The following is a 25,467-nucleotide window of genomic DNA, read 5'->3' on the forward strand; positions in this document are numbered from 1 at the left end:
CTTTCATGCTGTTTACAGACGTTGAAACAACTGAAAACATTCTTCCTAAGTAGACAAGATATGTTTTATATCTGTTGAAATTGTAGATGGAGTCTTACTGTTGACAGTTGATGTCAGTGTACCATTTTGCTGTAATAGATGGAGCATCTTCATCACTCCCAAGTGTGCCTTCTGCCAGGCATTTGTTGTGGGCTCTCTCAGTGTGCTTATCATTCTCTCAGTTTCATTGATAGTGCCAGTTGTTCAAGTTGAGCACAGAAGAGCACTGTTATCTTTCAGTGAAGAAATTCAGCCTAGTTCCCTGTTTCTTTTGCCATTCTCTCTTTTTTTAACAGTTGTCAGATGCTGCCTTTTGCACTTTTTCAGTCCCTTCCTTTTAGCTATCCAGCCATCCTCAGAGTAACTGTGAGTAACAGTAATCAGAAGGCTTCTGTGTTATCAGTACCCCCTTTATAAACCACATGTGTTATGTGGATGGCTGCACTTATAGGTGCAGCCTTTATCCTGTTGCAAAAATCTGACAGATTTCTTAAGCTTTTCCCCCTGTAACTGCTGACACTTCTGGATGGGGTCACAGTGTGAGAGTGGAGCATTGACAGAGAAGCTCTAAATTACCATTTCAGACTTGGTTCTCTTGAGGTGGTAAAAGTGGTAGTATTTTTGCTTAAATAGGTGAATGATAGATAGGATAGATGACTCTCTGCTATCAGGATGGATTTAATGAGTGACTTGTCCTGTTTTCCAGATCTCTTGCTGCTAGAGAGGAGTTAGCAGGATGGTTGTCCTTCTGAAGTTTTGTGCATTTTTGAGGGAAGTGGTGGGGGGAGAGAGAGAGAAGTCTTGAAACCAAAATCTGACCTACTTCTGCTTCTCTCCACAGCTGCCAAAAGCCTGCTGAACAAGAAGTCAGATGGAGTGAAGGTAAGTTCTTGCTTTGCCATTTCACTGTCTCTCCCACCATCTGAACAGGAGGCAGCCACTCTGTCTGGTGCCCGTCCCCTTCCAGGGTAAAACCACAGCCCTGTCCTGTGGCTGGGATTGCTTATAAACAGTGTCTTGTTATGGAAGCCTGGGTGGGATCTTAGTGTTCCCTACATGCACAACTAGCTACATGCACTGTTGTAGCAGGAGGAATTCCTTTTCCCCTTTCTGTGATGTATGGAGAAGTGGTCAGCACTGGATTAGAAAGACCAAGGACTTGCTCAGTTGTGACACATGCCTCTGACTAGTCTGTTTTGTTCAGTGCAGAGTGATGATATACCCAGCAGACTCCATGGAAGTTTTTTTGTCTACTCCCTTGGACAGATGCTGAAGGTTGAGCTGGGAAGAAGGGTGGGGAAGGAGGAGCCTCCAAATGTTCATGTTTGGACAGAACGGAAACTGAGTATTGCATTAAGAGTTCAGTTCATGTGCCTGAAGTTGAGGCACTTTTCTGTTCCCTTCTGAAGGGAATTACTTTTTCCCCACTTCAATGTCCCTCTTTGTGTTGCATGGTCGTAATTTAATTCTGGAGGTCACATAGGCCCTTGCAAAGGCTCTGTTGTTGCAGGCAGCAGCCCTTTACCATCTGGTACTGGAGGAGAGATAATTACAGTCTAGAGCACAGTCCTCCCCTAACTGTTCCAAAGAATAATTGTCCTCCACATGGAAAAGAAGAGTTGGGTTTATTTGCTTGCATTTTTCTTTGAAGTCCAAACCTTTCTCCACAGATGTTAGGTGGAGCAGTTCATCTCCTGGTTTAGCACTGTGGACAGTCTTCATTCTCCCCATGCTGGGAGGCTGACATTCACACTGCAGGACCAGCACACTTGTTCTCTCCTGCTTTCTGAGCCTTTTTCCATTTTAATGAGGCTTTGTTCCCAGAGGCCTCACAGTACAAGCAGGCTGCTGAAAAAAGAGGTGTTTTCAGAAGTTACGGGGTTTTTTTGGGAACTGCTCTAGTAAAACATGCATTCTTACAGTTCTGCAGTATTTTTCCCTACTGACACCCAAGTTTTGGGGTTAGTTTTTTTTGATCAAAATGCTCTATGAAAATGCTGTTCTTGCCCTAGGATTCTTGTCTTTGAAATGTGCCAGCAAGAGTGAGCTTTTGGCCATTGCACCAGCCTGCCTCTTGTACAGACATTCATTGAACGCATGCACACTAATACAGCAAGTGTGTTATAGTTGCTGCATTTGTTGATATTGAAAACATTACAGTAGAATTCCGGTGGAATAAGAATGGATTATCCCAAATGTTGTGAACTGTGAACCAACAGCTGCTTGCTTCAAAATCTTGGGTCAAAATATTCAAAAAATGGACAAAGGATGTGCATGTAAATCTTGAGGCACAATTTCCTGATAGTGTAGTTACAAGGAGACCCTGTATGTTAGAACCTTCCAGCTCCATGGAAAGCTTGTGGTGTTTGGTTCATGGAGTACACCTCTTCCTCTGTGTCTTCCTCTGTGAAAAGGATAATTCTGGATTTACTTTTCTTCAGCTTTTTGCAGTATATGTTGTTCCTCGTATGTGTAATTGAATACCTGTAAAGTGGAAGGTATATTAGAGAGCATAGCATTCTCTGTTCATGGTGAATGAGATTTTCCTCTGGAAACCGCTGCTTTTGCAGGACACTGGAGACCTGCAGTCAAGAGTCTGCATGCAGCTTCCTCCCTCCAAACTCTTACAGCAGTCTGGCTTTGCAGTGTGAAGCCCAGTGTTGTCCATGAGGTGCTTTGCTCATGTTCATCCTGGGCTGAGGGCCCTCAGGAGAGGAGTTTAAGCTTCCCATTTTCCCTAAATGGTGTCTATCTTCAAGTGTGGGTTTTGAGTCCTCATTTCTGTAAGTGTTAAAACTCAGAAATAATAATATATTTCTTATTAAAGCTCCTGTTTTGACTTACTCTTCTGCTCAGTAATACAGAATTTTAAAGGTAAAAGTTGTTTTCCCCCAGTGCTAAGCTTGGACAAGATAGAGAGCGGGTAGTGGTCTGTGTATGTTTGTAGGACATCCTTAACACTTCTGTTGTAGGATTTCTATGTCTATGTGCTTATCTCTTTCCTTGCCCTACTGTAATGGGTGCTGCATCCCATTAGTCACCCCATGGTAGTGTAGCTCTTTACCATGTCCATTTGCTTATTGGAGCAGTACTGGCCCATTGGCTGCTGGAGACAATCTCTGTGCTGGTCACTGGTTGGTGGCCTCACCATTGTGGCCAGCATACTTGTCATGTGTTGCTCCTTTTGCAGGAAACTTGTCATTTTAGCTCCATTCACTTTCTCACCCTGTACAGTTCTGACAAACAACTCTGCCAGTGTCTGGCTGAGTTGGGAGCATCTGGTCTTACTTGCAGCAAACGATGATTTTCTGCCCATTGCAGTAATGCAGAGCACAAATACCGTGGCTTGAGCACCAACCAGATTTTCAGCTTTGTGGTGTCCTTTTCACTCTCACTTCCTATATAAATTATTCTAACATCAGATGTAGTTTTAGAACAAGCACTGCATGTGGTAGTTTTAACTGTAGTCTGCTGCTGACCACATGCCATCTGGTTAGGCTGTTTCTCATGTTTCCTCCAGATAAGCAGACTGGTTTGTTTGATGGTTGAATTTTCTGTTTGTTTTTCTCTTAAAACCATCTTGGAAATCAACTCTTTATGGAGATTTGAGAGAAAATACATTTCAGTTTCTTCAGTGGTTTTATCTGATCCAGGGTGACTATGCACCATGAGGCTGTTGTTGCAGATATCCACAAAGTAGATAAGAATGAAAGAGTATTTCTCTTAGAAGGAGTATTTCTTCCACAAGTGGATTATTACACTAGTGTAAAACTTAATGGCTTTAAAGACACTGAGAAAAAAGTACTGCCAGTTTGTATTAATTTACTTTCTGTTCAAGGTAACTTTCCCTGGTTTTTGGCTGGCATTCAGAGCTGTCTGTGCTAGAATTCTGGATTGTTTGACAAGTACAGTAGGAATTTCTATTACATAGTATTACACAATACTATGTAATTGTGAGACATATACATCTATCTCAGGCTTTATTCCCAATAACTCCATGAAAATGTGTGTTGGTGAATTTCTGATGCAAGGTACAGCATGTCTTGCTGACTTAGCATAAATGAGAGAGGAATGATTTAATAGTCATACGTGGTGATATGAGCATCTAGTGTGAGTTGTGTTGAGCTGATACATAAAAAAAAGGCACAAATTCTGTTTCTCTAGCAATAGGCTCAATTCCTTCGCTGAAGAAAGTTTGACACTAAAGCAATGAAGATGCATGCATTTTACTTGGATCAGACCATTTTGGAAGGGAGTGGCAGAAAGAAAGAAACTTTTTTTTTTTTTTTTAATTCCAATACTAGTGTGTCCACACTGGGGTTCTTTTGATAAATTTCCATGGATATGACCTTCTCTTCTAGCAAATTCCTTTCCAAAATCTATTTGAACCATTCCTGGTTTTCATTTTGCACTGTTGCTTCTATTTCAAGTACTAATTCTGCTAATTGGTAGATATTTCATCAGCTTGGCACTTGAGAACTTTTCCATTATCTTAAATAATGAATGATTTCAACTGCCTTGAATCTTAAATTCTGCCTGCTCACTAAACCTTTGTAGTGCTGCACTCACTTTCTTCAAGCAGAATTTGGATCCAAGCTGTTGGAGTAGCAGCAGGAAGGCCCAAGTTTTATCCTCAAGGAATATGCTTTCCTGCTTTCAAATCCAGAAAGTGAGACTAGAAGATACTAAGTGAGGAGGTGCAGAGCCATGTAACATACCACATATCTTGTGGTCATCACTGTAGGTCCCAGGTATTTTTTTAAGATTCTAAATTTATGAGCAACATTGCGCAGCTACCATTTTAAAATTTACTTTAGATAGTTTCATATCAAATTTATTTGCTTTCTTGTTCCCCCTTCTGCCTGTAATCTGGACTTGCCATCTACTGTAAGGTGAGAGAGGGGTTAAGGAGTGGGCTGGGGCAAACACCTGGATGAAGATTAAGGACACTTTATGCTGAGTGTCCTTCCTCTAAGCTTGTCAGGGTCTGGGCTCTCTGTAGTTAGTGTTACAGTCTTACTGCTGATGGTTTTTTTTTTTTTTTGTCTCGGGGTAGCACTTCAAAGAGTTGTGCTCCCTTTTTTCCAAAGGGGTATTTCACATCCTGCTGGTGTGAGAGGCTGTGTGTGTTTCCAGTTCTAGCAGGGCCTGACAGACCCATTTCTATAATCAGAATTTGTTAGTGCACAAAGTGTAATTTTTAGTTAAGCATGTAATTATAATTATTTTTAAATTGGTCCTTCTCTAAGCTCTTTGTCAGTTTCTCTTTTTCTTTCTTGTTTACTTCTGGCCACTTGGGTTTGTGACTAGGAGTTATAAAATAATATCAATAATGTTCCTCAGGCCCACTGTAACACTCTATGTAGATACTAAATTGTGGAGTATGCTGTGGGATGCAGATTTTAACAGCATTCACTTGCAATGCTCTGCAAAGTCTGTTGATTTTCTGCCTTGTCTTTCTGCCACATGCACTCTGTTTTCTTTCCCAGTGAAAGCTGAATAACACAGCTGAAAGGAGGACTCAACTGAGAGTAAAAATCCATTTTTTGGTTTAACAAGGTTAATGTTTTAAAATCTGACCTTTATGTTACGTAACTGCAAAGAGGCACCAAATACCATTTGTTCTGCTGTTTGTAAGGAATATTGCAGTAAGTGTACATTTTATGCCTGATGGGTACCAGCTTTCCCTGCCCTTTGCCCGGTAAAGAGTATGTGAGGAAGGAAGGATGCTCTGTAGACTGACATGGCTGCAGGGAAAGCAGTTGGTGAAAGCATGCCTTAAACAGAGAAGGCACAGTAGCAAGGTGAAGCAACCTATAAAGTCTGCAAGGGTCACGTAACATCCACTGTGACCAGCAGGAGTTAAAGCTCCTATCTCTGTATCTGGACTTGTTATAATCTTAAAGCCATACTGTTTAAAGATTGTTTATGGTGAAGCTAAACAGGGAGAACCCAAGTTCATCTGAATAGCAGAGTTTCGTGCTGAACTGCTTTATGCAAAACACCTGGGGAGTCCTTCAGATCCCTTTAAGTGCTGACATCCAGTAGCATGTTACATCCACCTTTGATGCATTCAGTTTTTTCACTGCATTGTTGTAATGCCTAGAAACACCAACTGAGATCAAGGGTCCAGTTTGCTTAGCTAGTGGTGGCTAAGCAGAAAATCCTTGCTTCTTAGCTTACAATTTAAATAGACAAGCTGACAAAAGGGCAAGAGAGAAGATGGATTGACAAAGATTAAATTATTTGCTCAGCATCACACAAAAGGGCTAAAGCAGAAGTAGAAATAGGACCTCAAATTTGCTGGTTCAGGATGACGCTCACTATGATGATCTGCTTTTAGTTCAACATTTTTTTCCTGCCTTAAGTTCTGAAATGACTATAGTCTCCAGAGGAATATGAGTTGCTGCAAGCGTGATATTTTAACATAAATACTGTCAGTATCAAGCTGGGGGAGAACTGCATGTGGAAGATAGAAACACAAAAAGCTGTCATAAAAAAACCAGCCACGTTAAGTTCCCAGGGCTGTGAATGGGACCTTGCTTGGAATCACTCTACTTCTTACAGTATGTATTGTGGAATGATTTACACTCACCATTTCTAGTATTGCTGCTATGCTGAAGAGACAGTGATTCTTCAGGTTGTCTTCTGTCACCTGCTGACTTCTGTTTATTGTTACCTAAAGCAAGACTCTTCCTTAAGTTTCACTGTAGAGGATCTGCTCCTCTTTTGAGATGAACACCTAAAATTCACACACATAATAAAAATAGAACTGTAACAAACATTCATCCCTAGGTTTGTTGTCTGTACTGCTTTGGGAGAATGTTTTGTCACTGAGGTGTAGGGAAACCTTTCAAGTGTTCAGTGAGGTACTTTACCATAGGCTGTGTCTGCCTTTAACAATTCTATTCATTCCCTGGGGCATCTCTGTGCTGCCTAGTAATTCTTAGAGATGTATCTGTGTTATGGAAGGGAAAGAGAACTCTATAACTAAACTTCTGTTCTCTTATTTACTTTGCTAAGTTGCAGTCACATTAGAAGAAGAACAAAAAGCTTTGCTCACTCAGCTAGTCACCTTGGGAAGGTAACATAGATGGTTCTGATGCAGCTGTTAAGATGTATTGGGAGATTGATCTGGTTTTAGTAACTTCCTTGTATATGATTGGACTTAATAAGTTTTGATGCTTTAGCACCTACTGCCAGTGCCTCATGTTGGCATTATCTAACCTTGTCTTGTGTTTTAGTAGTACTTTCATGCTCTGGTCATAACACAGACTTCACTCCCTTTTCATACGGCTTTTCTTCCCCATGTTATTATAGTAGCCAGTAATAATGTGCTTTCTGGGACTTCTACACTACATCATGCCCTGAAATAGACTAACACTGTTTTAAATTTAGCTTGTACTCTAATTAAATTCTGATCTGCAGAGGGTTCTGTCTCCTCCTGTGTCAGTGTTACTTGTGCCTCTGTATAGGAGGGTGTTTGTTTTCTGCATGGCTTGGTTGTTTCTTTTCATATTGAACCTTTTGCTTGTATGTTAACATTTTCTGCCCCTTTTTTACTTTTGTAACTTACTGGAAATCTGTATGAATTTCAAATGAGACTCTCTTTCTTAGAGAGAGGTTTACCTCAGTATCCATATAGTCTCTTTTTGTCTGCTGCAACTTACAGGATACATTAAAAGTCAAAACCTGAAGTTTTTCATTGGTGTGAATTTCCATTTTTCCCAGTTAAAAATTCCCAGTTGTGATAGGGTACAAGGATTCCTCTGTGTTGTTGGCCATCTAAGCATTGTATTCACGCACTGGTAGTACATGCTGTTTTAGCTGTAGCTTGAGGAAAAGCCTGTGGAGAAGCTAAATTGTCCTGAAAGAATATGAGAGGAATCACAAATTTTTAAACCATGTAATGGCAAGCCCTGTGTTGTGCCTCCATGAAGTGGAAGATTTGTGAGCCAAATGCTGAACAGATCAGAGTCTGTCTGTACTGGAATTAAAGATCAGATGAAGCAGAAGCTTTGCTACTTTGAGACTGTTCATGCAGTGGCTATGTGACTGTGGACTGTATGGTGTGAATAAGTGTGGTTCTGGTCTGGGTATGAAGTGAACATGGGCACTTCTGCTTTCAAAGACATGCCAGTCTCTGTGTGTGCTTGAGTTCTGATGTGAGGATAGCAGGGATGAAGGCAATATTCAAGGTAAGAGCTGTGAAGGCTCAGCAAGTGTATGAAGTGGGGAGGAACAACTCCATGGCCTGTACTGTGTTCACAGGCTGCTCTGGGGGGGGCTGTGGTAGTATGCAGGAGTCCAGAGCTGCAGAACTGAGCCCACGCCATTGTGGGTTTTGACTGGGGGGTGCTGTCCTACACTACTCTGTGGGCTAGACTGTAGTAAGCAGCAGAGAAGTAGCCTAGATAGTACCGAAGGAGAAGGGCAGATGGAAAATGTATGTGGAGAAGCAGGGAGAAGGAATAGCATTGTAATGCTGAAAGACCTGCCAGGCTCAGCTTGGACTGGATGACACTAAGAGTTTAGTGAAAGAGGAGGGAAGTGCATGCTGAGACTCGTCTACTGGAGAGTGATGTTTGGTGTGAAGGTGTCTTTGAAGGTGACTGAAGATGCCATTGAACAAGAGCAGAGTCCAAGAAGGTTGAATAGTGTTTGAACCTGTTTGTTCTTCTCCCAGTATCTGAGAGTGCAAAGTGTTCTGGCTGTTGAGTGCTTCTGTCTTTCTTATTTGAGCATTAATGCACCTTACCTCTCCAATCAGCCCCAAATTCTATGTGAGTGAACCTTTCTCCTTCCCATGCTACGCACAGAAGTTCCTTCTTCTTTCTTTAGCCCCTGTGTGTGCCTTCCTGTTGTGCCCTCCTACTTACCCTCTAATTTGAGTTGCAGACACACCTCTGCATCCTCCAAATGTGAACACACAGGGGGTTTCTGCCTACCTCTTCAGTTTGGCTGGGGAAGCTGCCCCATTTTCTGAGGTGGGAGAGCACAGAGAGACACCCCTTGTATCCCACATCTTCTGCATATATATTGCTCTCTTGTCTTTGCTCCTTATATCAGTGTGTGGGGCACCTATGTTCTGACCTCAGTGTTTGAGGGGATGGGGTTCTTCAGCCCTGCCCTTTCCCCTGGTGTGTAGCTGTGTGCTTTAATGGTGACGTCTCTCTGCTCCTTTTTGAGTGTCTGTGCATTTCTGCTGCTGCATATACCTGCCTCAGGGGAGCATTATTGGCAGGGGGGCCCTTGCTTGCACACTAATGTGTGAATAGTTTCTGTGCTTTTCTTCTCATCTCCTCTCTTCCCTTCTCTTTCCCTCTCTCAATGATGTGTCCAGAAAAGGAAGTCGAGCTCCAGTGTGCATTTGATGGTGAGCACCTCCCGTAAGCTGCCTGCGATTCGTACCTCCGCCATTTTCCATGCCATGCACGCTCGGCTTGTGCTCATCACCCTACATAGCATGTCCGTGCAGGGGGGCGGCAGGGGGGATCAGTGTGCACTGAAGGGTCCATGTCCTCACAAAAAGGGCTCTGTGATCCTCTGGCCACATATAGCTCCCATTTTGTGCAGAAAATCCAACTGCTGGCAACGCAGTTTGGCTATGCCTGCTCTGAGTGCGTAACAAAAAAAGACAGTGGTTCTCCTGGGCTCAGCAGAGCAGGTGTGTGCCTTGCCTGGACATGAGGCTTTGTCATTCTGTTGCAGAGGTGCCAAAAAAGAGGAACAGGTGCTTTGCCTGGTGTTGGTGCTGTCATCCTTGATAGGAGCCTTGCATTGTAGAACAAACTGGGAGTCACTCTAAATGTGGCAGAGACTGATGGGGCTCCACTGTTCAGATGAAATGTGTGAACACAGCACCACTGGGCAGCTCAGAGTTGCCGGTCACTCCTTTTTTTAGCATACTTACTGAAAAGGTTTGTCAGAGCCTTTATAATCCAAAACTTCCTTTTGTCCTGATCTTGTTTATGTATCCCAGCATGACCAAATACCCAGTAACTGTGTCCCCTGTCCTGTTCATTTTCTTCTTCATCCATCAAGGTGTTTGACATCTATAGAATTTGTCAAAAAAGTAGTCAAATCCACTCTCAAGGGTCCAAAGAGGAAATTGGCCAGTGTCATATTGTCAGGAGTCATACATAGCCCAATGACACACTTTGACACCAAGATATGAACAGTAACTAAAGTACAAAAGTCAGTTATTGTATTATTTCCTGTGCACAGAAAAATAACAGAAAATATTTCTCCTGTTTCCCAGAAGTGGGAGTGTTACAGTACTGAGAAAGCAGAATAATTGTTTTTGCATTATTACCTGGAAGATAATTCTCCTTCGATGACATCTTTAAACTATGTAAAAAACCACACAAAAAAAGTAATCCCAAAGTACTGCTTTGAAAATCTGATGCGAGTGACTAACTTTTCACCAGCCCTGCCTTTATGTGGGGCAGAAGTTCACTGTGTCTTTCTTGCCCTTCTTTTTTGCCCACTGCCAGCAATACTTAAATTCCCTTTGCATGTTTTTTTAAAGCAGCTGGGATATGTAAACCATGTAAGCATCAGCGTCTGAAAACATGGAAGCAGTGAAAGTGGCTGAACAACCAGAGACAGCCCATGTGTTGGTAGTTACTTTCTTTCAGTTGGCTCCATGTGTGTGTCCCTGCGATATGAGCACTGGTCTGTTTTCTTGCACCCTCTGTGTTGTTTGTGCCTGTCTGTCTCTTGTCGAGCTCAGGAAATGTTGCCAACTGCTGTGCCAAAACTAATCACGTTACAGATCTTAAGAAGGGCCTAGCACCTTTTTAGGTGAATTGGCCTCTTTTAATTTGACTTGTACAGAATTACCAAGGATTGCACCCTGGCCAGTGACTGATGTTGGCTGGCAGCGGTGGGGAGGGAGAGGTAAGAGTTGGCTGTGCTGCCTGCGCCCCTGGGAAAGGAAGGCTGGCTTTTTCCAGGGAAGGGCAGTTGGTTAGATGGCCACAGGACATGAGTGTGTGCAGGAAGCTCAATATGTCAGATACCTTCCTTACCTGAGAAAAAGCTGTTAAAAAAGCATAGGCTAAGCTGCCTCTAATTTCATTGGGGCTCTATCCTGTAGTAAAATGCCATCCAATTCTGGACTAGCAAACATGACACTTGGTCTTCTTCAGCCCACTGGCTGTGGAAGAACATGATGGGTGAACTGGGTGCTCAGTGCAGCCTGGAAGGTAGGCTGTGTGCTTTGGATGTGTGGGGGTTTGCACTTTGTAAGGCAACATAACACACCTAACAGGCTGTTGTCAACTTTTTTCAGAACAGTGGTTTCTTGGATGTTTGGTTAGGTTTTGTTTGGTTTTTTTTTTCCTCATTTGGCCTTAGTTATAAAGCCTTCCAAAACACTGGAATTATTTTTGTATAGCTTCTTTCATGCTAATTTTATCATCTTATCCCAGTGGACTAAGAAAAATGGGTTACAATTTTCTCACTGGAAGAGGTTTGGACAATAGATCTCTGCATTAGGATCACTGTTTCTGAAGAAGTACAGGAGCCTCAGTGCTGTGTGGAGAGGTGGACCATTGTCAGAAGTTTGATTGTGTTTATGCCACGAAATAACTTGGGATTAATTTTTTCAGATTGATCTGTTCCTCTTTGACATTTACAGTGACCTGTCATCTCTTCTGCCATCAGGCTGGAAATATATACATAAAACAAAACTCTTGGAAGGCCAGAGTCTTAGGACAATGCAGGGATGTATAGAAAGAGGCAGCAAACAGTAATTTCTGTATTTCTCCTTTCTTAGCTTGGAGTTTGAGTGTATACGTTCTTTTCTTTTCCATGGACTTCTAAAGAATTCACTCCTGTCTCTCTCTCTTCTACTTCCTCCCCTCTCCACCTGCCCCATCTTCCTCTTTTATTTCTCCTCTCTCCCTCTCCAAAAGGGATAGTTAAGCCAAGACATGTTGCTTGTGAAGAAAAGTTGAATTATTAGTAGGTGTTTGTCAAGTCTCAGTCTTACGAGGTCTGTCACTGGTTGACATAATTATACCTTTGGCAGATGTTTTCCAGCTCAGCATTTGACTTCTGCATTCTTTGTGGTGTTTGTGGTGTGGTGATGAGGGCCTGATATTTTGTAATGTGAGTTTGCACTCCCTGAGCACAGTGGGATAGAGAGCCACTGCAACGAGGGCACACTACTGTGAGCTCCCATCAGGCACCCCAGTCTGTAAACTAAGGAGTTTGAGTGAGGCTCCTGCAGTGCCAGTTTTGATCTTATTTGATCTAGCAGCAAAAGAGACATAGCCTGGTGCGGGGGTCACATGTGGGCTGGATTTGTGGGCTAGGAACTCTATAATTATGGACACAGGTTTGGCTTCCTACAAACATAGACTTGGCTCATTCATGACATACATGACTCAATGGGATGATTCTTTTCAGCAAGCTGGTGATGGCCTCACTGTTGTGCTGTATGGATGCAGGAAACAGAGATTTTATTCTTCTACCACAGCTACAAGAGAGACTGAAGTGGGGAAAGATGAAAAGCTGCTGGGCACCGTCCAGAGAACTTGCTACTTGTGGAACTACATGGCCTTTCCCTTATGTCCCAATCCCACTCCTTTCCATATTTTGGTCCTGAAGTCTCTTTGTTCAGGTCACAGCAGGGATACAACACATCATACATCCCCTTTTCTCTACCTTTTCTAGGGCTGAGCACACTTTTACTTGGATCAATAGATTCCCTGAAACCCTCAGCATTATCACATAGCTAGAACTGTTTCTGTACACTTTGGGACACCTCAGACTTGACTCCCATTTGTGCCCTGTTTGAGACCATGACTATTGTGTGTCTCTCACTTCTGTAGTCTCTTTCTCTCAGGACAGCTGCCATCTCTCATTTTCCTTCACCAGATATTTTTGTTAGTGCTCATTGCAGGATTCTCCCCACCCCTTTGGGCTGCTGCCTTTTTCCCTTCTGTTTTCCTTCCTTATAGCTCTAGCAGTTCATTCACATTTGGATTTTGGTACATCCCTTACAGCTTCTATTGCCTCTGGGGGAAGGATGATGTCCAGCAACCTGGGCAGCACTCCTCCTTCCTCCCTCTTCTTGGTGATTGAGCCTGTGGGGAGGGTCGGGTCTGAGGAGATGGCTGGGGTTGGAAGCAATATTGTCATTTTCTTGCTGCCTCTGCTGTCCAGCAGGGGAACTAAAACCATGTTTTTCTGTCTCAGCCACAGAGCAACAACAAAACCAGTATAGTAAGCACTGCAAAAGAAACACCCCCAGTGCAGACGTCCATGGTATCTTCCCCAACCACAATTTTTTTTCCTGTTTGGTTTAATTTTGATTCTGTCCTCTCCCCTTCTCCCCCCAAACCCCTTCCCGAGTGCTGCTTGTGCTGCTCTGTTTCAGCTTATGTTTCGGCTTCGTTCTGTCTGTGTCCCTGTGCTGCTGTGGGGCGTGATCACAGCCTCACAGGCTTTGGGATGGGGGTGCTGAGCAGAGCTGTGGTTGGATGTGGGGATCGCAGCTTGCCTGGACTTCCCTGTGTGCCACCCTGTATAGTTCTATGTGTCCCGTTCAACTGTTCCTGCTCGCTTTGGGGAGGATGGTTTTGAAGAAGAGAGTGTCAAGCTCCATCCACTCTCCAACACTCAGGAAATGGAGGATGGACTTCAGGACACCAGAGAAGAAAGGGCAGACAGAGGGTTTTTAGAAGAATCCTTTGCTGGCCTATTTGGCCTGCTCAGTTGAGTGGCTGATCTCCTGCAGCTCACTGACTTTCTGGGCTGGCATTTTCTGTGGGCTGTGTGCAGGCTCTACAGTGCCCAGTGCAGAGTACATTGAACGGCACAGCTGGGGTGTGTGGCCTGCCTCAGTACCCGTGGAGATCAGGCAGCAGTGCAGCGGGTGGCAGAGGCAGATGGGTGAGTGTACAGCACTGCCCAGCACTGTCCCTGATGCCCTCGCTGAGCCACCCAGCAAGAATGACAGCAATGGGAGGAGATCGTGCAGGATCCTGAAGTCTTGTCCTGGAACAAAGGGATGAGTGCAGGAGCTAGTTAGCATCGATAGGCCTGGTAGCTGCTTTTTGTTGTCTGTCTCTAGAGAGTTGGATTTGGCATTTTTGCAGGGTGGGTGGGTAGGATTTGATGTTGGGTTTTTTTGTTGTAGGATGAAGGATTCCTGGGACACTTCATAATTTTCTGCTTTCCTTTCACTGGCTTTGTTCATGATGGTTTTGGTATTGAGAGAGCCTTTCGAAATTATTAAATATGCTTATTATTGAAATTGGAGCTCATTTCAGAGACTTTTAGAAAAATGTGCCTTTTTTCACAGCTCCTTAGCAACTCTTCTCTGAAAGGCATTGAGGTGGTCTGGCTCATGCTTTTTTTTATTATGGAAATTATGAATGTCCCTTTTTTAGGGTAAAATACCCAGCAACCTTTCCAAAAGACTGGGAGACAAAGGCCCCAGCCCAGCGTTATGCATTCTTCCCCCTCTCCCTCTTCTGAAGCATTTTCCAGTGAGGACACTGCTGAGGGGTCATTACTTCATGAAGGGCTGCAGAGGGTGCAGACTGGCTGCTTGGTTGCCCTCTGGTGTCTGTGCCAGCCTGGTTCACTGGAAACGAGTTGGGAATTAGGGGCAATTGCAGAGAAGCTGGGGGCTTTGTCTCCTTGTGACTGTGGCTTTTAGTGCAGCCTTTCTCTTAATGAAACCTGTGCAGGAAGTGTGTGCGCACGCACGCAGGCACACGTGTGCTGTTTGGAGTTTGTGATTTGATTTTGTTTTTTTAATGTCAGTCACCTTTTCTCCACTTGCTGGGGAGTGAAAATAAATGGGAGAATGCTTTGGAACTGGAGTTTAATGATTCTTCCATCCTTTCCTAGGAGCCTCAAACAACTGTTGTCCATAATGCTACAGATGGCATAAAGGTAAGGGATGGGAGTGTTGCCAGAGAAACTTCTGCTTCTCTCTTGTTCTAGTCTTCATGTGTCTTAATTCAGTTTCTACCTTTCCAATGTCTGGTTTGTAGCATGCTCCCGAGTACAGCTGGCAATAGACTTGGAGGGTTGTGTTATATGGCTATGCATATCTGGAAGAGGCTGAGTAAAGACAACTGTTCAGATATTAACATCTCTTTCCTATTGTGGTGTATAACCACCACTTTCTTTCGTATGTGGGATGGAAGAGAAGATATAGGCACTTATGCACTTTTTTTTTTTTCTTCTACAACTGGACACCTCCTCTAAGAAAGCCTAGGAGCCCTTCTTTAACTTCTTGTGGCTATTCTTCCAAACAGAAGCAACTCTCACTGGATTTCATTTGACAGAGTTTGGTAACTTTCCCCCTTGTAAAAGTTCTGGGTTAACAGCTTGAACATGCAAAAGCTGAGCAGAGATGCTGATACATTTTGCTTTATATTTGGCCTGCTTTCATCCAAATCTTCCTTGTATCATGCTCTCCCTACCATCTCTGCCAACGTTTTTGTGCTTTTCCCCATCTTCCTTCACAAAGAAATCAAACTATTTGCTCATGCTCCCGACTGCTGATGCCTGGTAATGCTCTGTTCTGCCGTGCAGGGTTCCACAGAGAGCTGTAACACCACGACTGAAGATGAGGATCTGAAAGGTAGGTATTTTGCCTGTAATTTCTAATACAGCTAAGTGTAGGCAAGGGATTCTAGAGATTCAGTCATTGCCTTGAACTAGCTTCCCAGGTTTCTGTGTCTGACTCAATTCATAAATTCACCATGATGCTGTCATTCCTGTCACAGTGGGACCGTGCAGTGGGGAGCCGGCTGACTTGGCCTCTGTGGTATATAAACACTGTTTGCCCTGAGCTAATTCACTTTTGTCTCGGAGCTGGAATTCCTTTCTTGCATATATCATAATCTGTTCATCTCCAGTCCATTTCTAGGTGTGGGAAAATCCCTACCAGTCCCTTGAGGTTTGGACTCTGCTTGCGTTTTTGTGCTTCCCTGTAGATTACAGGGAGTTGAAACCTCTCTGTTACTGCTCAGTCTCCCTTTTCACCCCTTTCTGGGAATCTCTTTTGTGACATGCACAGAATTCCCTTGTTATTTTTTCTCTTTGGGTCTATTTTTGTTTCTAAGATGAAGATCATTCTCAGCCTGTTGTCCTTGACTGAGATATCAGTAGAGGGAGATGCTGAGAAGAGATTTCATGCCTTTCAGTGACCATATCATAAATATTCTGTGCTTGTAAAACTCTTTAAATAAAGGAGCTTCAAGTTCCATATCTACTCATGTTGTTTGAGCAGCTGTCTTTTGCCTGGCCTCCCTAATGAAGGATGAGCAGACATTTTCCTGAATAAGCAAGTTTGGGATGGGTGAATGTAGTTTGCATTCTGAGGCAAATGTGTTAATAGTTTGCATTTTGAGGCAGAGGTATCCTCATTCTCCCTGTAGTTCATCTGAGTTACATATCCAGGGAAAAATCAGTGCTGGCCCTGTGATGTAGCAGCAATGTCACCTCCATCAGCTGGGCTAGTTCCTGATGCTTTTCCCATGGCCTGTCACAAGCTGCTGGCTCCTCTTCTGAGGAATCACAGGGAGAAGAAACACATGCCAGTGAGTGAATGAGCTCTGCAATACAGATTGTTTCAGATAAGACCTGGCCTCATTACAGGACAGTAATGAGTATTCTAGCTGCAGTATTCTAGCTGCCACCTTTTTGCCAAAGAGTAATCCGTGGTTTAAGAACCTAGCTTTGAGGGACGGGAACTGGATGGGTTTCATAGTGCAGTAATGAATTCAATTTATCTAATCTCTGCTGGATAGCCATCCAGAACAGGTATTTATCCAGAACCTTGACTCCTGTGGCACTTTTTATTCTGGAGAGGTCCCATGGTTGAGCCAGCTGAGCCAATGTGTGTTTTAAGTCAGGAATACAAATACTGCAAGGAAAAGAAGGGTAGGACTGGAACAGACCATGGGGAGGAGGAAAGGCAGCTGGTCAGTGTATAGAGTTGTATAGGGCTACATTGCTACAGATCAAAACTGTGTTTTGGGGTTTTTGGCAAAGGTTAGAATATTTCATTATGGTTTTAATAGAAGGGAGCATTTGAGTGGTGATCAGGAGGGAAAGAGTTTGCACAGTAATGGTTTGTGCTGTGGCCACCTCTGGTAATTTTAGTCCTTCAGTTTTAAGTGTAGCAGTATTCACCTGTGTTCCTCTTCTATTCCTGCCCTTCCACATTTTAAAATAAGCAAGCACTTGAGCAAAACTAAGTAGACCAAAAGGTTTGGGAGTGTTGGAGTTCTCAATGTTCTGTGTAGCCATGACTCTTGGAAAAGGAAGTGCTTGTGCAGTTCCTCTGCCAACTTCTTATTTTAAATAGATACCAGGCTACACAGATCAGTTCTGCTGTGCTGTAGGAGACATTGTCTTGATCCATCAATGACAGTTGCCTCAGGGATATGTTGTTTCCACTGTGGTGGGGCTAAAGGCAGTGTGTGTCATTGTTCTTCCCCCACCTCCCTGCCCTTGTGTCACTAAATTGCACAGCAGGTTCATGTTGTAGAGCTGTCTACTTGGCTTTGCCCTGGAGGATACTCCTGCATGTTTTGTGCCCAGCATTGTGGTTTCTTTAATGTTCTCCTATTTCCTTTCTCTTTTTTTATTTACTGAACTTGCGTGTTTTGTTTGTGTTTGTGTTTTAATTCCCTGCCATGCTAGCTCCCCCTCTCTCCACCGGGGACGGCAGCTCAGTGCTTGAAGGACGGAGGCACAGTGAGAGCAAAACACAGACTGAGTCCATGCAGTCCCAGCTTTCTCTCTGTTTCTCAGCCAGTAAGTCCAGGGGTGCAGTGCTTCACAGCATCTTTTTCCCACCCCTTCCTCCACCCTTCCCATTTCTCCTTACCTAAGATTTTTCCTTTCCTCAGCTTCCTTCCAGAATGTTGATTTTTCATTTCCAGTACTCCAGAATAAAAAGAAATCATCTCCCTTCCTGAAAAATACCCTCCTTTGCACACTGAAATTTTCCAAACATTTCCTCCCCTTTCTGAAAAAAAAAAAAAACAGAACCTCATCCTAGCTAATTTCATTCCCTTGCTTTCATCTGGGTGAGATGTGGAGTTCTCTGCAGAGACACTGTCTTTTGGGATTTCCTTGGGCAAGTCACTGCATCTCTTAGTTCTCCTTGTGGTAAATGGGGTCAGTGGTGCAGGTCTGCTTGTGGAAGGGATGCACAAGACCGAATTCAGTCTCACTTGTCAGAATTTCTGAAGACCCCAGATATGGAGGGTGCTCAGAAGTACCAAAGGAACAAAACCCAGTTTTTTCAGACTACTTTAAGGTGCTTTGAAAGGGAGGGTGTGGCTCCTGATAGACCCCATAGTGTTTTTGAATCCATTGTGAGGTGCTTTGAGTGAAAATCCTGGGATAATGTTGGCTCTGAAGAGCATTTTTCTGTCGTGAGCTTTACCTTGTGTGTCTGTCTTGCTAGCTCAGTTAGCTGGTACCATGGTTAGTCTATAAGTTCTGCCTTGTATCTCCTGAACTGGCTACCTCTGTAGAGGAGCCTGTGGCTGAAAAACTCTGAAAATGCATGTGAAAAAAGCTAGTAGGTTGGAGAAAATCTAGGTGGAATTCACAGCCTTTGCTCTACACAGACATACTGTACTAGCTGTCTGACTATTTAAAGCTATAGTAGAAGGATCCTTAGTATGAGCTGGGAACATCTGGAGTATTTGATTCTGTTCAGGTCAGTCTAGGAAGGAAGGAACAGGCATGCCCTCTTCTGTCTCTTCCTGTCATATTTTCCTGGTTTCCTACATGCAGCACAGTATCTCATGATGCAGCAGTTGGAGCATCTTTGTTATTTATTTTTGAAGTAGCTCTAAGGATGTCAGACTGCTGGTTTGTAAGGTGCAATGGGAAAGGTGTTTTGCCTAGACAGAATGGAAGGGAAATGATCTCTTCTGAAGTCCTTTTTGCTGTGAGCTGTCCATCACTGCTGGCTTATTAATTCCTTCCTCTTGGTCATAGCAAAGGCCTGCTTGGTACACTGAGGAGTGCTGAATCACTTCTCTGCCAAGTGGGTCAGTGTTCTCCCACTTTGCTTCCCTCGAAGTTGAGATTTGCAGTGATTTGGATGTCCCTACTTTCTTTAATCCCATCTTGTACTTGCCCTTGTGCTGCTCTGTCGCTACTCCAACCATTGTTTTAGGTTGCTCTCAAACTTCCTCCAGAATTAGTGTAATTCCTGCTGTGCTTTTTGCACCAGAGCCCAGGTGGCCCCTGCCAAGCAGTGTCTGGCCCAAGTGATGTGACAGAAGCAGGAGAGCAGGTAGAAGTTATTGGGATGTGGATGTGTCTGTGTGCCGACCAGGGCTGGGGCTGTGTGTGTCTGTACTTCTTTGTTGGTTTTTATTTTACTTTCTAATTTTTTGTTTGTTTATCATTTTAACGCTTACATTTGTTTTGCAGCTACACAGTCTTGTGAAGAGAAGCTTCATGCCTGGGACAGCCCAGGGCAGACATTGGAGTTAGAGCGTGCTCGGTCGGAGCCTTTGCTAACTCCAGTAGTTCCCTTTGTACTTAACCGAGCACCGTGTAAGTTAGCAGCTGGGTAGCAGTAGTGGAGTAGTGCAACTCATGCTAGTTACCCTAGATATAAAGCTCCCTCTTTTCTCCTCCCCTGCCCCTCACCCCGTCCGTCCGAGCCGAGCCGGGCCGGGGCTGAGCGGGCAGCGGCGGCGGCCGCCGAGGGGCGCCACGCGCAGGCGGCGGGAGCGGGGCCGCCCTCAAGCCCGTCCCGCCCGCGGCCGCCGCCCCGCCCCGCCCCGCCCCGTCGCGGGTGGGGACAGAGCCCGGCCAAAGCTGTGGCCCGGCCTTGAACGATGCCCGCTAAACGCTCCCGCAGCGCTCCGCGGCCGGCGGCGTGGCTGCTGTGGCGGGGCTGCCTCCTGGGCCCGCACAAAGCAGGGTGGAGCAGCCGCGGGCCGTGCTCGATGTCCGTGCTGGTGCGTATCGCCTCGCGCTTGTGCCTCTGCCGTGCCAGTTTGGAGGCCCGCGGATTCATCGGGAGCGGCAGGCGTGAATGCCGTTCCCCTGACATCCCGAGGCTCTTTGTCCTTCGGACAGAGTGGTCACCTTCCGTGTGCCGGTTCTAGTTCGGGACATGTAGTGAAAGCCAGGAGATGAGCACAGTCTGATGGCATGGACTAGTGTTGAAGGACGGGCTTGCTGGCACTGTGTCAAGGGACTTCGGAAGGGGGTGCAAATTTCCTTGAGATGAGCCAGTGCACCGTGACTGTGGTCTGCAGACTCCCTCACCCACCTCAAATGGAGCCTTTCCCATGGACTCCATCTTCTGGACATCAGTGGTGCATGGTTTGGAGGTCCAACAAGTAGCCCTTCTTTATGTGGAAGTAATCCCAGACAACTTGCTTGTAAGGACATTTTTCACAACAGACATAGCCCATTGTGTTGTTTTGACCCATTCCCTGTATACATATTTTCATGTGTGGAAATACATACAGCCTGCATAGCAAAACCAGCCCCCCTTATTTTTATGAGCCAGATGAGGGGTTTTTATGAGCTATCTGAGGGGTTTCTGAGGCTAGCTCAGTAGTAAAAGTCTCTTAACTGACTTCCAGAGTGGGTATGGACATCTTTCATTGCCAGTGAGATTATTATCTTGTTGCTCTTCAGCTGCACTTATCAATGGTGGGATGAGGTGCACATGTGGATGAAAGCTTATGGGCAAGGGAGAGAGCAGTTCAGAGCAGCGTCTTCTGGCATTTAGAGTGGAATTCAGCTTCCCTGACTTGAATATCCAAAGATGGTAGGTTGGATTTAAACACCATCCCCCTAATGACAGGCATCTAAGATCTCCACTTGAGACTTCCAGAAGTCCCAATTTCTTTCAGGGTATAAAGGAGGAACAGTCAGGGAACTGGTTCCATTTCAGACACCTACCTTAGATGCTGAAGGGCATGTGGATGGCACTTCTGGTGGTAGGAACTGTATATTATCTGATAACATTGAAGAGAATGCTAGAGAACCTCCTAAATGCCTGTGTAATGTGCAGAAGAGTCTACCTACAGGTGTGGGGAAGGCCTGTGCATATGATGTGAGGTTGTGCATATAGGCTCAAGCATAGGTATGGTGCATGTATAGTCATAGAACTAGAATTGTATTATTTAACAGACCTGATTCAAACTTCGTAAATGTTAAGAATTCTTGAGACCAGCAGAGAGGATGTGGCCTAGGCAATCTGGAAGAGAGCACAGAGGTGCTGGCCAGAGGGGGACCAAATAACAGTAGACAGACAGCCCTTGTCTTCATTCATCTTGAAGTCCAGTGTGCTGGGCTGGGTTAATGACAATGCTGTCAGAGTGCTGTAAAGAATTGTGCCATAGGGATTGGCAGAAGCTAACTGAGGAACAGAGTGCGCACTCAGACACAGCTAGGACCTGCTCATCCAATCCATCCATCCTGCTGCCATTGTCTTTCTAGCTTGCAGAAGCCATCCCTACATGTCCCAGTTGCTTGTTTGCAGCATTCACAATAGCTGAGGTATTGATGATGGTGATAGGCAAGTTGTTGGGAGACTCCTTCCAATTGCCTTGATCTCTGTGGTGGCCATTTGTAAATGGCTACTGTGGTGAAGGTTTTCCACATCTTAAGCTGCCAGACAAGTACTTCACATGGGCAGGGTCCCTGGTGTTCATTGGTCAGACTCCCCAGAAGCAGCTCAGGCTGTCATTCAGGAGACACCTCTGGTGCCTTAGACCTTTTTAGAAGAAAAACATTGAATAAGATGTCTTTATTTCCTTTCTCCCTGCATTATGGGATCACCATTTCCCTTTCATACCACTGCCCCCCTACTCTCATGTGGATGACTGTCTTTACTGCATATCTCCAGAATGCAGGGAGCAGCATCCTATGAGACCTAAACTAATGGTGCTCTACAAATTGCTTGTAGGAAGCACCCACTAGCCTCGTATTTCTACTGAACTCTTCAGCACAGTTAAATTGCTCTTTCTTCTTGTTCACAGTGCGTAAGCAAGAGATCATTAAGATAACAGAGCAGCTGATAGAGGCCATCAACAATGGAGATTTTGAGGCTTATACGTAAGTAGAGATGCTTTCTGACAGGTTGTTTATCAGTTTGTGTGCAAGTGATGCTCTGGCTCCTGGGTACGAGGAGCTGTCGTGCAGTCAGGGATGGTAAAAGGTTTTATCCTTCTTAGCCTACATCAGTTAGGAGTAAGGGATGGAGTAGTAGATCGCTAAATCAATATCAAGTCAGGTATCAAACAGCAACAGGAACAACAAAAGGAAAATGTCCTGGGTTTGTAAGAAAAGTACAGGGGAGGGCAATGAGAACAGCAGAAAGAGAATAAAAGAAAAGTCAGAAACCTAGAGGTTTATTTCATGAAATGCCATCTAGTTGGCTCCATGAGTTACAGTAGGGCTGAGTCTTCAGGAACTTCTTGGAGTAGGGAGATGTAGTTAGGTGGACACAGGGTGTGAGTCAAATGGCATACCAGCACTTTGCTGTGTGAATAGTGCTTGGGCTCAAATGCAAACTGTAAGCCTGTGCTGCTTTTCTTTGCAGAAAAATCTGTGATCCTGGCTTGACCTCATTTGAACCTGAAGCACTGGGGAACCTGGTTGAAGGAATGGATTTCCATAAGTTTTACTTTGAAAACTGTGAGTGGGTAGATTTGGTAACTCCAACACCTTTCTCTCTAGTCTTCCTCTATGTCACATTTTGGGGGGAAAATTTGCCTTGTTTTTACTGGTTATCAGAATCAGCAAGAACTTCATTGTGCTTGGGTTGTGATGCGTTCATAAAAGCCAGCAGCCTTTCTCTCAAAAAGCCTGTTCAGCAGCAATTTCAATTCTAACCCCCACATCCCTTCACTCTAGGCATACAGTCTGCTAGGTGGAAATGTTTTGTACCTGGCAGTTTGAGGCACTGAACTTCTTACTGATATGAAAATGGAAAAAATTATCAGATTTTTATGGAATCAACATGTGTGCTTGGGGTAGACATACTGAATGATCAGGCGTAAAGATGCTTTTGCTTTGAGTTTTCCCTGGATGGTTTTAGATCTCTAACACCTAATGAACCTTTTACATAGATATAAGGGTCACCTTGTCAGTCTGGGGCAGGAAAGAGTTGGGAGAAATGCTATCGTTTATACTAGTGGATTTGTCTGTCTCCCGGATGTCTCCACAGGATGAGATAATTGAAATTTAAATCTGAGCCGTTCAATCTGTTTTATTTTGGGGGTTAGGTCAAGGTCCTTAATATGGGCAATTTGTAGTTCTCTAAGTATGCAAAGACTTTGTCTCTCTCAACAGCTTATTATGGCATGATTTTAACACTTCTCCAAGGTTTGTTCATATTTAATGCTGTCCTAGCTTAAAGATATCCTGATTATTGACTCCTTTGCAACAGTATTCTGTAAGTGAAAGATCTTTTCCTATAACTGAAGACACAGCAGCACTGATGTTGAAAAAGTGGCAAGTATGCTTTTCAGAGGAAGTGGGGGCAAAGGGGCCAGGGGATTCTAGGCAGTAAGTGTGCAGTTCCTAAGGAGAACAACAGGTGATAGGGGAAAGAGTTGCTAGGATTTTGCCTGAAAAATTGCAGGAGCAATTTTTGTGGTATTCCAGAATCCAGTGGAAGGTGAGTAGAATATAGAAGAGGTTGGAGAATGTGGGACGCTCCTCCTTCTTAGTAGTAAAGCGAATCTGATGGTTTTGCATGTCCTGCCAGTACTGTCGAAGAACAGCAAGCCAATCCACACGACCATCCTGAACCCCCACGTCCACGTCATCGGGGAGGACGCCGCCTGCATCGCGTACATCCGCCTGACGCAGTACATCGATGGCCAAGGCCGGCCCCGCACCACGCAGTCGGAGGAGACCCGTGTCTGGCACCGCCGAGACGGCAAGTGGCTCAATGTCCACTACCACTGCTCTGGAGCTCCTGCAGCACCTCTCCAGTGAGGATCAAATACGGGTATGGACTGTCAGGGAAGGAGTACATCACACACACGGCTAAGGCTGCTGTATGTGAGAATTCAGCATTCAAGGCTGTTTAGCTGGCTGTGAGAGAACCATATTTAGTTGTCTGTAGGCTGCAAACTTCAGCTTGTAGATGGTGTTCCTTTAAGTCCTGTCCTCTGGACTCTGTAGGGTTATCTGCCACTCCTGGCAAATGGGAGTCATGTGCCAGACAGTTGTTCCTGGGCATAGGTACCCTTGTAGCAGCTGTGCTTCCTCCCAGGTGCTCAGGTCTGTGCTTGGACAAATGGCTAATCCAGAGCAGAGGGGAAGAGTATTTCAGGCTGTGCATGGGTTGGCCATTTCACATCTACCTTTACATGCTGGGGGTGATTTCAGAGAACTTTTTTGATGAGTTTGTCATATTCTAGAAAGGATATTGTAGAATCCATACAGAATTTCTATACCATAAGGGGTGAAGGTTTATTCATATAAATTTTACAACTGATTTTCTAATAAGCAAAAGCTATTTAATGTACCATGTTGAGAAAACTCAGAGGGGGAAAAAATCTAAACAAATAATAATATCAGAGGATTTAAAATATCCCCCAATTAACTTGCCACAATTCAGCATTGGAAGAAACTTTGATTCTAAAATTTGTCATGCAGAAATGATTATTGCTTGCTCCTGAAGGACATTAGATCAATTTACTTCTTCAGCATTAAGGCATTCTGTTTTACTGCCTTAGTGGTTTCTTTTAGTTAGATGTACAAAGTCCTTCTGCATCCTTTTGTCACGTTCATTTCATAGATCTAAGTTTCCTAACCTTAGGACCTTTTTACTAAAGATTTTCTATTTAAGGGCAAACACAACAAACATCTACAACTGGGAGGCAAGCTTTTTTTAATGTGGTCATTTAAGGATGAACCACTCAAGTCTAGTTGCTACTTGAGTCCTAGTTCTGTGAACAACTTGGGACTAAGCCAAGAGCAGTCTGTGTTGGTATGTGTTATGAGGTATTCAACCCTACTGAAGGCAACTGAAAGGAATGTGAACTATCACAAGCAAGCTGCAGAGGTCACAGATGGAATTTGAAAAGCAAAAGCCAGTTGGGGGCACCAGAAGCAGGGAAGCTTTCAAGAGAGCTAGAAAATCAGCTGAATTTCCAGGGAGTAAGGCAGTGAGAAGGACAAAGCCTTTGCAGGAAAACAAAAATAACTAGCATCAGATTTCATCACAGAAATGTTGAGGAAGACATCTGTCCTGGATTTAGTCCAAGAAAAGATGCAGAAAAAATTATTAAATTAAAGATCGGTGTGTCTCAGTGGCTATGCCTAGGAATTCTGAGGAAGTTTACGAATGGAAAGTCTGCTGCAGAAGAGGTATGTTTCTTGGCTGTGGAAATGCTGAAGCCCTCCAAAAGTATGTGCTGGAGGGTTTCTGAAAACTGC

General features: G+C 44.3%; 1 protein-coding gene across 6 annotated transcripts in view; it reads left to right on the plus strand.

Annotated features, from left to right (window-relative positions):
- The window catches only part of CAMK2G (calcium/calmodulin dependent protein kinase II gamma), a 208,150-nt gene that overhangs the window by 178,886 nt on the left and 3,797 nt on the right, over positions 1–25,467 (plus strand). For 2 of the 6 annotated variants that reach the window (XM_082286218.1, XM_082286217.1), the window contains 8 exons: positions 881–921; positions 13,249–13,317; positions 14,911–14,955; positions 15,604–15,652; positions 17,722–17,835; positions 22,053–22,128; positions 22,616–22,710; positions 23,786–24,031. In XM_082286218.1, the coding sequence (XP_082142344.1) occupies positions 881–921; positions 13,249–13,317; positions 14,911–14,955; positions 15,604–15,652; positions 17,722–17,835; positions 22,053–22,128; positions 22,616–22,710; positions 23,786–24,018 (722 nt within the window). In that variant the 3' untranslated portion in view covers positions 24,019–24,031. Of the gene's footprint in view, positions 1–880; positions 922–9,382; positions 9,416–13,248; positions 13,318–14,910; positions 14,956–15,603; positions 15,653–17,721; positions 17,836–22,052; positions 22,129–22,615; positions 22,711–23,785; positions 24,032–25,467 lie in introns of all 6 variants that reach the window. The other 4 variants (XM_082286222.1, XM_082286219.1, XM_082286221.1 and 1 more) reach the window with 4 other exon arrangements.

The sequence above is a fragment of the Coloeus monedula genome (assembly GCF_965178545.1).
Source record: "Coloeus monedula genome assembly, chromosome: 8".
Lineage (NCBI taxonomy): Eukaryota > Metazoa > Chordata > Aves > Passeriformes > Corvidae > Coloeus > Coloeus monedula.